General features: G+C 44.3%; 1 protein-coding gene across 1 annotated transcript in view; it reads left to right on the top strand.

Moving 5' to 3' along the window:
* Nucleotides 1-7838, top strand: part of ADGRG2 (adhesion G protein-coupled receptor G2) — a 92743-nt gene extending 84905 nt beyond the window's left edge. The window contains exons 26-28 of the mRNA XM_066356889.1: nucleotides 678-779; nucleotides 2828-2980; nucleotides 6037-7838. Of these exons, the coding sequence (XP_066212986.1) occupies nucleotides 678-779; nucleotides 2828-2980; nucleotides 6037-6221 (440 nt within the window). The 3' untranslated portion in view covers nucleotides 6222-7838. The remainder of the gene's footprint in view (nucleotides 1-677; nucleotides 780-2827; nucleotides 2981-6036) is intronic.
* The last annotated feature ends 5305 nt before the right edge of the window (nucleotides 7839-13143 follow it).

Here is a 13143-nt window from a genome sequence, read left to right as displayed (position 1 = left end):
TTTCTCCCCGAATGTAACCAAGGGTAACCACCCAGGGTGGCAAATGAACAAAGGTATGCATGCAGTATTCACAATATAAGTCTTTAGGGTGGGCATCTGAAAAGGCACACCTGACGTTTTAAAATGAAGACTTTAAAGTAGATAGATTGGGGGTTGGGGAGAGGGAGAACTCCAAATTTGTCCCTTCATTCAGCAAATATTTATTGGTGAAAGTATTGAGGAGTCACAGTAGTGGGGGCGTGTGGTGATCCCTGTGACTGCAAGGTCAGGGCTGAGGTAGACAGGAGATGGCATTTGACAGAACTTGCAAGTCAATTATAAATATGGAAGAGAAGGGAGGGGAGGTAGGAGCCTAGGTCTGAGCTGGCATCCTGGGTAGGTAGCTTGTACTTCCAAAGATAGGGAAGGTCAAGGTCAGAATGTGAGAGGAGAGACAGTAAACTTGGTTTAGAAATACAGAATATCATTCCTTTTATAAGTATTTATTAATCTTACAAAAAGAGTTCTAGGGCACCTTTCGATAGCAAACTACCCAGGACTTTGGATTTTCTTTTTTCAATTTGTGAAATTTCACTTTGCCTATAGCTGCCAAAGATTTTATCTTTTGTACAAAGGAAGCTCCTGACAGTCAGGTCTTAGTTTGTAATTCATTGTACTATGGGTCTTTTTTCCCATAGGATTTTTCATATTCATCTTTTACTGCGTAGCAAAAGAGAATGTCAGAAAGCAGTGGAGGCGGTATCTTTGTTGTGGAAAGTTTCGGCTGGCTGAAAACTCTGGTAAAGATTTACTTTTCTTTTTATCCTTCTAAATCTTGAGGAAAACACTGTATAAGTGAAGATTCAGAGCAATCAATGCCACAAGACTATCAAATCTAGAAATCAATGAATGAAACCTGATCAATAGAAAATATTAATTGGGAATATTGGGGCAAAAATAACTAATGAATTAAAAAGATAGTTATCTCTACGAACTTAGTGAGCACCAGAAAATTTTAGAATTTATTTCCTTTTGAGCTAATATTTACCCAAAGTAATTTTTAATATTTACATTCATATCTTTTTAAGTCTTGATTCAAACTTGTATATAAACTTCAGAATACATTTGGCTGTTTGGTTATAGCATACATTTGGTTATTTTGAAGTTATAAAATTTTCACATCCTGTTGGACTATAGAGCAAATAACTCATTTTTAAGAAAATTTAAAAAATTAAGTACTGTCTGAAAACTAAATTCCTTTTGCATGAATACCACCCATAAATACAGCCTCTGCAGACTGCAAAGATATAGCTATACAATCTATATTCAGAAAATGGTAATACATGTAGTTTAGTTATTTGCATGAATTTAAGAACCAGGAGCCATCACAATGCAGTCAATATGTGTTCTTAAGAGAGTCCTTGGCTCGCCTGACCAGGCGGTGGCACAGTGGATAGAGCGTTGGACTGGGATGTGGAAAACCCAGGTTCGAGACCCCGAGGTCACCAGCTTGAGCGCAGGCTCAACTGGTTTGAGCAAAAGCTCACCAGCTTGGACCCAAGGTCGCTGGTTTGAGCAAGGGGTTACTCGGTCTGCTGAAGGCCCGCAGTTAAGGCACATATGAGAAAGCAATCAATGAACAACTAAGGTGTCGCAACAAAAAAGTGATGAATAATGCTTCTCATCTCTCTCCGTTCATGTCTGCCTGTCCCTATCTATCCCTCTCTCTGACTCTCTGTGTCTCTGTAAAAAAAAAAAAAAAAAAATTATTAAAAAAAAAAAGTCCTTGGCTCTGAAGTACTACCTAATTCAGTAGATATTACCATTATTATTATTATTATTATTATTATTATTATTATTTGTGGCAGAGACAGAGAGAGGGAGTCAGAGAGGGAGACAGGGACAGACAGACAGGAAGGGAGGGAGATGAGAAACATCAATTCTTCATTGCGATTCCTTAGTTGTTCACTGATTGATTTCTATATGTGCCTTGACCAAGAGGCTACAGCAGACCGAGTGACTCCTTGCTTGAGCCAGCGATCTTGGGTCCAAGCTGGTGAGCCTTACTCAAACCAGATGAGCCCACGCTCAAGCTGGCAAGCTCGGGGTCTTGAACCTGGGTCCTCCGCATCCCAGTCCGCTCTATCCACTGCGCCACCGCCTGGTCAGGTAATTCAGTGGATATTTATAGACATAATCAAATTAGCTTGACTTTTAGTCCCAACAGATATGTTACTTTTAATCAAGCAGTCATTTTTTTTTTTTTTTTGTATTTTTCTGAAGCTGGAAACAGGGAGAGACAGACAGACTCCCACATGCGTCCGACCGGGATCCACCCGGCACGCCCACCAGGGGGCGACGCTCTGCCCACCAGGGGGTGATGCTCTGCCCCTCCGGGACGTCGCTCTTTTGCGACCAGAGCCACTCCAGCACCTGGGGCAGAGGCCAAGGAGCCATCCCCAGCTCCCGGGGCCATCCTTGCTCCAATGGAGCCTCACTGCGGGAGGGGAAGAGAGAGACAGAGAGGAAGGAGAGAGGGAGGGGTGGAGAAGCAGATGGGCGCTTCTCCTGTGTGCCCTGGCCGGGAATCGAACCCGGGACCTCTGCACGCCAGGCCGACGCTCTACCACTGAGCCAACCGGCCAGGGCAACCAAGCAGTCATTTAAAGGACAAATGTGTATAGTCTTAAATGAAAATACATTTTATCACGCCACCTTGTGAAACGTGTGAGTTCTCAAGATCTGGAAGTGGGAGATAACTGCTCGAACAAGTTACACTGTGATCTGTCTCTTGCCTTTGAGCTTCAACGTTCCACTCTGTTTTTCTGTAATGCTTATTCTGCTATAGACTGGAGTAAAACTGCTACTAACGGTTTAAAGAAGCAAACTGTAAACCAAGGCGTGTCCAGCTCTTCAAACTCCCTCCAGTCAAACAGTAACTCCACCCACTCCACCACATTGCTAGTGAATAATGACTGCTCAGGACTCATGAGCGGGAATGGTATGTATCTCTCAAAATAGTATTCCTCAAGCTAGTCTTTGTTTTCTTGAAGTGTTATTATCCTTTAATGGCATTTTTGCTAAGCAATGTGAACAGTTACTTATATGGCTAGTAGGTCAAAGCATGGTTCCCTTACAAAAGAGAAAGTTTATTAATCCAACTGGATTTATTCACTGTAGAGTACATACCAGAACAGCTGTTACTTGTGGGTTTTTTTAAGATTCAGTTTTTTTTTTTTGTGATGGGACATGATAATGACCTAAAAGTTTTATCATTGCAAATCCTGATTTAAATATTACCCAAAGACTTCTTTGTTATTTCTGTGTAAGTAGGACCTAAAGTAGTCGATAAAGTTATATAAATTTTTTATATTTTATTTACTGATTCATTTTAGAGAAAGAGGGAGAAGGAGAGAGAGAGAGACTGATTTGTTGTTCCACCCACTTATTCATTCATTGGTTTTTGTATGTACCCTGACTGGGGATCGAACCTCCAACCTTGGCACATTGAGATAATATTCCAGCCAACTAAGCTAACCGACCAGGGCCTTAAAATGATATCAGTTTTTTATATCCTCTATAATCATACACATAAAAATATAGTCACCACTTTTAAACCTTCCTATTTTTCACTTATCATGCTTGTTCATTATTTTTTACAGTGTGGCTGCCCGGTAACAGTGCCCAAATCCCCATAAATATATCAAATACTATGGCCAGTACTAGTGACAATATATGTCACCAATATATGAACAGATTACTGCTGCTGCACCTGCCTTACTTATTCTGACATTTCTAGCTAAAACATCCATAACATTTTCTTTCTTTCATAACACTGGGCTGTTCGTTACTCATAAAAGCTTATCTATATCTTCTTTAGCTTCTTAGTATATCTTTTGCATTGTTATAAAAACTTAAACTCTGCTGGTATACTTCTCCTTCCATGGAGAATTTGCCTTTATTCATCATTGTTTTAGGATATTAGTCGTTTTCATGACAAATTCAAATAAATTTGTGAGAAGGTTCATATATATGTCTGCCAAATAGTTTTCCAACCCTCCAAAGATGCCTCAAAATCAAGGTTTCTCAACCTTGGCACATCTGACATTTGGGGCTAGATAAGTCCTTGTTGGGGGGGCTGTCCTGTCCATTTGGGGGTGTTTAGCAATATCCCTGGTTTCCATCCACCAGACACCAGTAGCACCCACACACTCACCCCCAGTTGTGACAACCAAAAATGTCTTTAGACATGAGGAATACCTTCGGGGGGGGAGGATAAAATCTCTCCCACCACCCCATCATTGAGAACCATTGCTGTATGAGATGAGAAACAGCTACCACATGGCCTTAGCTCCTTACTGTAGACAGCAAGGAGAGCTCTGGCCTCCATGCCAAATGGCTATATCAGGAATGACTCGATATAGGTAAAAAGAGTAGAGGCAGTGATTACTGAGGCTGATTCATAAGTTAGTATGAGAAAGCAAGTTCAAAGTAGAGCAATCAGAGGTGTGGGGTGAATCGTCAAGATTCACAACATATCAGTGAATCCTACTGGCTTGGATAGAAGTGTTTGGAACTCTGAAAGCCAGATTTCTGCATATTCTACAGGAGCTCAGAGATGAAGCCTCACTTGCCTAGCCTATCAATATGTTGCCATCCTATAGGGCAGGCATCAGATCTGATGGAAGCAGGGGTTTGCACAGCTGTCTGACAAGGCTCATTGGACACAGCTGTTTCTGCAGCCTGATGGTGAGGGTGGGGTTGCATTTTAGGCCACCCAAATGGCCACGTGTTTAATGCCACAGAAAATGCACATCAGATAGCTATCCAGGACTCCTCAGTCCTCACCCCAGGCCCTGGAATGGACAAGGGGTGGGGTAGGCACTTTCACAAAAGCTGGAAATGCAATGCTTTGTTTCTTATACCAGCTCAAATTGTTCCTGCACCAAAATGTCCTCAAAGCAAAACACCTAAGTCAGGACAGCTGCCTCAGTCAGTCACATGCCTTATTTGAGCTATGTCAGAGATGGAGCTGTGTTAACCAATATCTGTCACGTAGTTTGTGTGAATATATGTACTGCACTAGAGGCTTGGGTGCCAACAGCCATTTCACTTGGTACAAGGCCACCAGCTCACAGTTTGGAAGAAACATCACGTGTTGACTCCATCACCACTGAGTCATTCAACCTTAAGCAAAGCACTTAATTTCTGAAACTTTAATTTCATCTGTGAGATGGGGGTAAGAATTGCACCCATCCCATAGGGTAATAAATGATCTAATACTTATAAAGTTCTCAGCACTGTTATCATTACTATAATTATGATGAGACCTAACAAACGGGCTTATTAGTCCACTTTCTATATTGTCTTCTAATGGTCAGATGGTCGGAAGGATGATGTCAAGTAGCCAGAGGGCCTCAAACTGCTGTGCATGCCCCCCCACACACACACACACATAATTCAGGGTCTGCTTGGGGTGAAGGGGGCCCGGGTCCAAACCACAGTTTCTCTAGCATGCCCCACTGCTCCATGTCCTGGACTCCGAGGTTGGAATTGGTGGTTTCCTCTTGGGAATCAGTCCTACCCTGGTCCGGTCAGAGGGGCTTGTTTAGTCTATGAGACGCTTTTTTTCTTGCCATGACTGTTGTCGCCTGGGTTTCTCTGCTGCAAAGTTTTATTTAATAGGAAACTTAGGGAACCAAGAAGCTTGTAAGAGAACACATGGGGATCTCTGGTAACCTTAACCATTTGAGGTAGATCAGAATATTACATTAGGTTATATTACACATACACTGCTACTTGAAGTCAATACATGTTCAGCCAGAGTTAGGAAATGGGCCTTTTAAAACGAAATATATTTTTTTGTTTCATATTTTGACCATTTCATTTTTTAAAACTGCCATAGAGGAAACATTCTCCAGTTTGCTTTGCTTACTTTGAGTGGCCTTAGGAAAGGGATGAAAGTAAATAAAATATGACAATATAGCAGAAACATTTTTCAAAGCACCTTCTATGTGTGGATACTTCATGACACCAATTCTGGTTTTCTTCATATAGGGAATGCTTCGACAGAGAAGAATGGTGTTTCTTTCAGTGTTCAGAATGGAGATGTGTGCCTTCATGATTTCACTGGCAAACAGCACATGTTTAATGAGAAAGAAGATTCCTGTAACGGTAAAAGTCGAATCGCTCTCAGAAGGACTTCAAAGCGGGGAAGCTTACACTTTATTGAGCAAATGTGATTCCTTTTTCTGAAATCAAAGTGTGATGCTTGACAGTGTGAAAATGTCCATTTTTACCTTTTCCACAATGTGAGATGTATGAAAATCAACTAGTTTTCTACTCAGCAACCTCTGGAGGAGCCTAAGCTAATTGAGGGCAGTGGTTTCTATTGGAACAGGAAACCAAGACGTTGTCAAGCATTTGCAACTTGGCTTTGTAGCCCTCATTTTAATGGAAGGTTGGCTTTAAACAGTACACTAAGATTCATTTAAGGAAAATGAAAGTAGTGCATTTCCAGCCACATTTTAGAGGTTGAGTTATGTGATCTTTGATAACATAAAAAGCAACTGTTGACTTCAGCCTGTTGTTGAGTTTAGTTGTGCATGCCTTTGTTGTAAATAAGCTAAATTCTAGTGACCCACACGTCAAAACTCTTACTTCTACATTTTTTGTATTTATTTTCTACTGTGTAAATTTATTTCTTTTTACAATCATGGATGTCTTGTTGTGTCTAATGTGATAATTCAAAAAAAAAATCTTTGCTGGTTCAGTGAGTTCTGAAACTCCTTTTGGAGATGATATAAGATGCAAAATACAGAAACTTCATTCAAACCAAGAAATAATAATGCCAGGCAGACCGGATAAATGTAAGTAGACGGCGCCACACTTAACTCATACAGTGCCTTTGAGCGAGTAGCCAAAGGTGCCCCCACGAGACAGACAAAGCCCCATGGGCTCATGGTTTGGCAGACAGAGTAGGGGCCATACTTCATTCCCACGCTCCATCCAGGGTGCACCCTGTACAGGGTGTGAACCGTATACACCCGGTACAAGGCACCCAATACCCATATCCTGACGTTATCCCTAATCACTAAATTCTGGCTTCTGTACCAAGAGGTTTAGCTTAATAATGTGGCCACAGAGAGAGATGGAATATGCCAGGGAAAGTATGAATGTGGAGGAGATACATAAACTGCCACTTCTAAAATCCCCAGAGCCTTTCAGAAAAGGGGAGTAGAACAGGGACTCCTTTTAAAAGGAGATGTATATAAAGAAAAAATCATATTGTTCTTTAAAAGGCAATTGCATGGTACTTTGTTGAGTGTTATGACTGCTACGCTCTGGCCCAGCCAGAGCTATAGTTATTTTTAAAAAGAGCTCTAGTCTTGAAAAGTGTATAGTGACAGAGGGGGAACAGCTGTTGGGAATGATGAATTATCCTGCGATGCTATTATTTCCATATGTATCAAACCCTTAGTGCTCCTAGTTAGAGCGGGTCTATCTTGCTTCCCACCTACAGCTGCTTGAGCGGTGCCTCAAGTGCATCTTTATTAGGAACATTTCAAAGCTTTAGTTAGGTCTTTTACTGAGGTTCCCTTGCATATATTTCCAGTGAATGCTGTATCCCAGACTAACCATGGTAATAATGTAATATACTTCTGTGAATGCTGATTTGCCCTTGCAATATTTCCTCTCCGATTTATTTAATTGTCTTGTATTTATATGTTAAAATCGACAAAAATATTAAAATCGATCAAATAAATGTGCAGTTAACTCCTTACAGTTTGAGAACTTTCACAGAGAGAAAACGTTTGTGATCCTTTCCCTGGAGGTGTGGCATGGAAGTGGTAGGACAGTCCTGATTGAGATGACCAGACAGCTGACCTGTGGGGCGCAGTGGACACAGCAGGACCCAAAATGCTGAGGTCCCTGCTTCAAAACCCCAAGGCCTCTGGCTTGAGCAAGAGGTTACTGGCTTGGTTTGAACACCCTGGTCAAGGAACATGAGAAGCAATGAATGAACAAATAAAGTGAACTAACTACAAGTTGATGCTTCTCACTCTGTCTTCCCTATCTCTCCCTTCCTGTCTCTCCCCCACTCCTTCTTCCCTCTCCTCCCACCCTCTATCTAACTCCACAAACATTTAAACCGTCTTTTAAAAGATGACCATAACAGTAACATCCTTTGGCAAACAGCAAGCACATTGTGACTGCGAAGTAAAAGCAAGGCTTGTTCTGCCTCATAAAATCAGTTCCTGATTTCTCTCTTTTTCCCCTTTTGTTTCAAAGTAATCTCTAAGATATGTTGCCATTGGTCCACATTGGACGCAGATCTGGGTCCCCTCCAAGTGTCTGCTTCCTTAGCATCGAACAGTAGGGTTTCAAGGACAGTGTTGGGGGTTTCCGGAAAGCTGATTAGTGTAAGGGAGCCACAAATAGGGAAAATGGGGAGAGTTGGCCTCAACTTGGAAGAGGTCTCTGAGCACTCTCTCCTTCCACGATGTTCTGTTCCTTCAAAGATGTTGAGCGTTGAGGAAGGAGGTGAGACAGCCTAGGTTTGGAGGGGGAGGAGATCTCAGAAACCAACTCTCCTGAAGCAGATACTGTAACCAAAGTGTACACACAGGACGCACAATGACTGCTGTCCTTTAAAGCCTCCCCCTTATTTTTCCTGCTGTGTTGTATTAGGGTTGAGGGCTGTGGTCCTTAAGCCAAATTCTCTTGTCTGTTTTTGTTTGTTTGTTTGTTTGTTTGTTTACTTCAGACAGATAAGGGGTAGGACAGAGAAAATGTCCCTGAGAAGCATCCTCCTCTGAGTTTAAAATTGGTCTCACAATATGAGTGCCAATTGAGGAGTCAAGAAATGTCACAGGAGTGGCCAGTATCTGACACATTTCCTCAGAACTTTGGAAATTCTTTTCCCCAAACACCCTGCAGTCTTTAATCCCTAGAGGAAGTCTATTAACTTCAAAGAGCAGCATGATGATTGCTCTAAGCACAAATGGTGAAATGGCTTCATTTGGGATACTTGATTGTACCTAGTGAGGTTATCTAGCAGGCCGATTAGTTTGTTGAAAGCCATTTTGAAAAAGAGCTAATTTACTATTGAATAAACAAGCAGTTTACCAAAATGGATTTGTGTGTTGTCATTTGGTCTCCCCAACACCATTTTTTTTTTTTTTTTGTATTTTTCTGAAGCTGGAAACGGGGAGAGACAGACAGACTCCCGCATGCGCCGGACCAGGATCCACCCGGCATGCCCACGAGGGGGCGACGCTCTGCCCACCAGGGGGCGATGCTCTGCCCCTCCGGGGCCTCGCTCTGTTGCGACCAGAGCCACTCTAGCGCCTGGGGCAGAGGCCAAGGAGCCATCCTCAGCGCCCGGGCCAACTTTGCTCCAATGGAGCCTCAGCTGCGGGAGGGGAAGAGAGAGACAGAGAGGAAGGAGAGGGGGAGGGGTGGGGAAGCAGATGGGCGCTTCTCCTGTGTGCCCTGGCCGGGAATCGAACCCGGGACTTCTGCATGCCAGGCCGACGCTCCACCACTGAGCCAACTGGCCAGGGCTCCCCAACACCATTTTAAGGACTATTTAGCTTATCTCTGCCTCAGTTCCTTGCTGCTATGTCTCAGTTCCCTGTCTGAAGGACAGGGAAAAGGAAAGACTGGTCATAGGACCATAATCTTGAATGGGAAGAATTCTCATCAGTACATTCTTTTTTTTCTTTTTACTTCAGTGCCTAGGTACAGCACCAAAACATTCAGCAGACAAAATATAAATACATTCCTTGAGAATATGTTCTTTTAAATATATTTGTAGCCCTGGCCGATTGGCTCAGCAGTAGAGCACCAGCCCGGCGTGTTAGTCTCGGGTTTGATTCCCATCCAGGGCACACAAGAGAAGTGCCCACCTGCTTCTCCACCGTTCCCACTCTCCTTTCTATCTCTCTCTTCCCCTCCCGCAGCCAGGGCTCCATTGGAGCAAAGTTGGCCCCAGGCACTGAGGATGGCTCCATGGCCTCTGCTTCAGGCACTAGAGTGGCTCCAGTTGCAATGGAGCAACGCCCCAGATGGGCAGAGCATCACCCTCTAGTGGGCATGCCGGGTGGATCTTGGTCAGGTGCATGTGGGAGTCTGTCTCTCTGCCTCCCCGCTTCTCACTTCAGAAAAATAAAAAAATAAGTAAATAAATAAATATATTTGTAAATATTCTTCACTGTGAAGAAATCTTATGCTCCCTGGTGTTTCCTCTCTCTACTTCCCAGTCTCAAGCTAGCTATAGAAGCAGAAGTAGAGACAAATTCAACTTTCTTTAATGTATTGTGATGAAAAACAAAATGATTTCCAGTCAACTAAAGTTAAAATGTCATAGAAATATCTAAATTTGGTTAATTGGCTATTTTCAGCAATTGGTTCAGAATGGACCCTCTCCTCTGTCAAAGAAGGAATGCATTTCTTTACAGTCAAAGGCCTAAAGCTGCTAAGAGAAACATTTGCTGGTTTCTGCCTTGGATGCTGACGCGTGGCTCCGCGGAAACTCCCTTGGCTGGAGGCCCTGTGGCAGGACACTGGGAAGAAGCTCTAGCAGGGGTCAGAGAAGTTAGACGTGCTACCTCAGATTTAGTTTGGGGTTTTCACCTTTATGAAGATCATGAGCCAGCTTCAGAAACAATAACATGCCCCATCACATTCCATATCTGATACTTGAGAAAAAATTGAAAAACGATCCAGAGACAGGTTGGGTCCCAACCAGAGAAAGGCATCATGGATATGAGGACCAAGATATAAAGGTTTTATATCTTGGGGACATGAGAATACTAAGATGCGTATCTCATTTTTTGTTTTTTTTTGTTTTTTTTTTTTTTTTCATTTTTCTGAAGCTGGAAACAGGGAGAGACAGTCAGACAGACTCCCGCATGCGCCCGACCGGGATCCACCCGGCACGCCCACCAGGGGCGGTGCTCTGCCCACCAGGGGGTGATGCTCTGCCCATCCTGGGCGTCGCCATATTGCGACCAGAGCCACTCTAGCGCCTGAGGCAGAGGCCACAGAGCCATGCCCAGCGCCCGGGCCATCTTTGCTCCAATGGAGCCTTGGCTGCGGGAGGGGAAGAGAGAGACAGAGAGGAAAGCGCGGCGGAGGGGTGGAGAAGCAAATGGGCGCTTCTCCTATGTGCCCTGGCCGGGAATCGAACCCGGGTCCTCCGCACGCTAGGCCGACGCTCTACCGCTGAGCCAACCGGCCAGGGCCCGTATCTCATTTTTATATAGCACAGCTTTTAGTCCAAAATGAATCCAGTCACTAAAATTCACTTGAAAATTTAAAAGCTAATAAGTAGTAGCCTTCCTTCTTGGTTTTCTCCCTGAATTTCAAGCTTATTGAAAAATATATCTCACATGATAATATGCATTGATGCACAGACCAAAGCCAAAAAGGTTGTATGTGTGTATATAACAGAATTTACAAAGAATGAGTTCAGGAAACTGGGTATGTTTCTATACTGGATGGAAATACTAGCTGAAGTTCATCAGTTATTTCTCCCATGGCTGCAATATGGACCCTTGAAGAGGCATTCAGTATGAACAAAAGCAGTTATGAAAAGAAGTAATGACCCAGCTTTTTAGATGCAGAACACATGAGAATTCTATATAGTAAGAGTACATATTCAGATTCCAAAAGAGATTTAATGGCAATGAGGTAATGTCTAGTTTTGTTTACCCCTAGACCGTACCAGATTCTGCATGGAGGTACATCACATGAGTCGCTGCATGACTTAAGAAAGTTACCAGATTGTTAAATAAAGAAAACAAAATGAATGGGAGATGATGAGGGTCTGGTGCTTTATCTGAGTGGCACAAATATATGTTATGAAGTTTTTAAGATGAACTTGATTAGGGATTGTATATGGTGGGGGACAGACCCAGCTGAGCAGGACTAATTTTCATTCATTCATTCATTCATTCAACATTAACTGAGCTACAACTACATGCTCAACTCTACCAGACATGATAGGCAACACCCAAGACGGTTTCCATAAATAATTTACAATCCAGTTAGAAAAACATGCCACACATGAAAAAAATTACGAGGCAGTACATTATTGTCAAGTGATGATAAAAATACCTATGATTTATGTAGTACTTTTCTATGAGCCAGGTATGGTGCTAAGTGCTTTGTATCATCCTCTTAATCTTTATAGCCACCCTGGAAGGTACAGTGGATTTGAAACAGCTAAAACAGCATGCTCACACCACTTGAAAAGAGCAGATCTGGAATTTAAACTTAATTTGAATTCACTCCAAAACCTAAGCTCTTAGTAAAGAGATTGTTATAGGAATTCAGAGAATGAATGGGGAGGGCTAACAGGAGGGAGGAGCTGTGGGGATTCTTATAGGAAAGACAGGCTTCAGATCGGCGAGGGGAAGGAAGGGCCTGTTGGGTCAAGAGCACACAGTAAGTGTATGGAAACAACGATTACGTTAGAGCTGTCCAAGTGGAATTCATTCGGGGCCAGATATCGGTGGAAAATGAAAACACTGTACTGGGCCGAAGACTGGGAAGTGTAGGTAATTACGGGCCACAAGAAAATAATGTAAGTTTCAAGCTGTAGGCCTGTAGGAGATGAACGGCAGGCCTGGCCGGGTGAGCGGCGTCCAGGTGACTAGGAGCAGAGCCGGGGGCGCTGGCGGCCCCCGTTTCTCTTCCCTAATGGACCCCACTACTCACTTCCGCTGGGCGGCGGAGACTCAGCGGAGGTCTGAGCGGTGATCCCAGCCGCGGAGGGTGCCCGGGAGGCCGCAGTGGGCGGGTCTATTCCTCCCGCCTCCGGGGCGGTCGGTGGCTCAGCCCAGGTACCTCCCCGGGCTGCGCCGTGCCCTCCTCCCAGCGCCCGGAGGGTTCAGCTCGGCGGGGAGCGGGCAGGCCTGGGGGCGGGCTAAGGGCGGGGGCAGCGCCAGGCCGGGAGCTCCCGTCGGGGAGGCGGGGCCGCTGGCGAGCCGGCCCCTCGGGGAGCCCTGGGCCCTGGCGGAGCTCTCGCCTACCTTGCTCTCCGCGCCGGGCTCCGCGGGGTCCGCTCCGCACCGGGGCGGGGCCGGAGGCGGGGCCACAGGCGGGGCCGGGGCGGCGGGTGGCTGCGCTGGAAAGGTGCGGGGAGCGGCCGCCGGC

Source organism: Saccopteryx leptura, chromosome X, assembly GCF_036850995.1.
Source record: "Saccopteryx leptura isolate mSacLep1 chromosome X, mSacLep1_pri_phased_curated, whole genome shotgun sequence".
NCBI lineage: Eukaryota > Metazoa > Chordata > Mammalia > Chiroptera > Emballonuridae > Saccopteryx > Saccopteryx leptura.
Note: the sequence above shows the minus strand (reverse complement) of the source record. Positions and strands in the feature narration are given on the sequence as shown.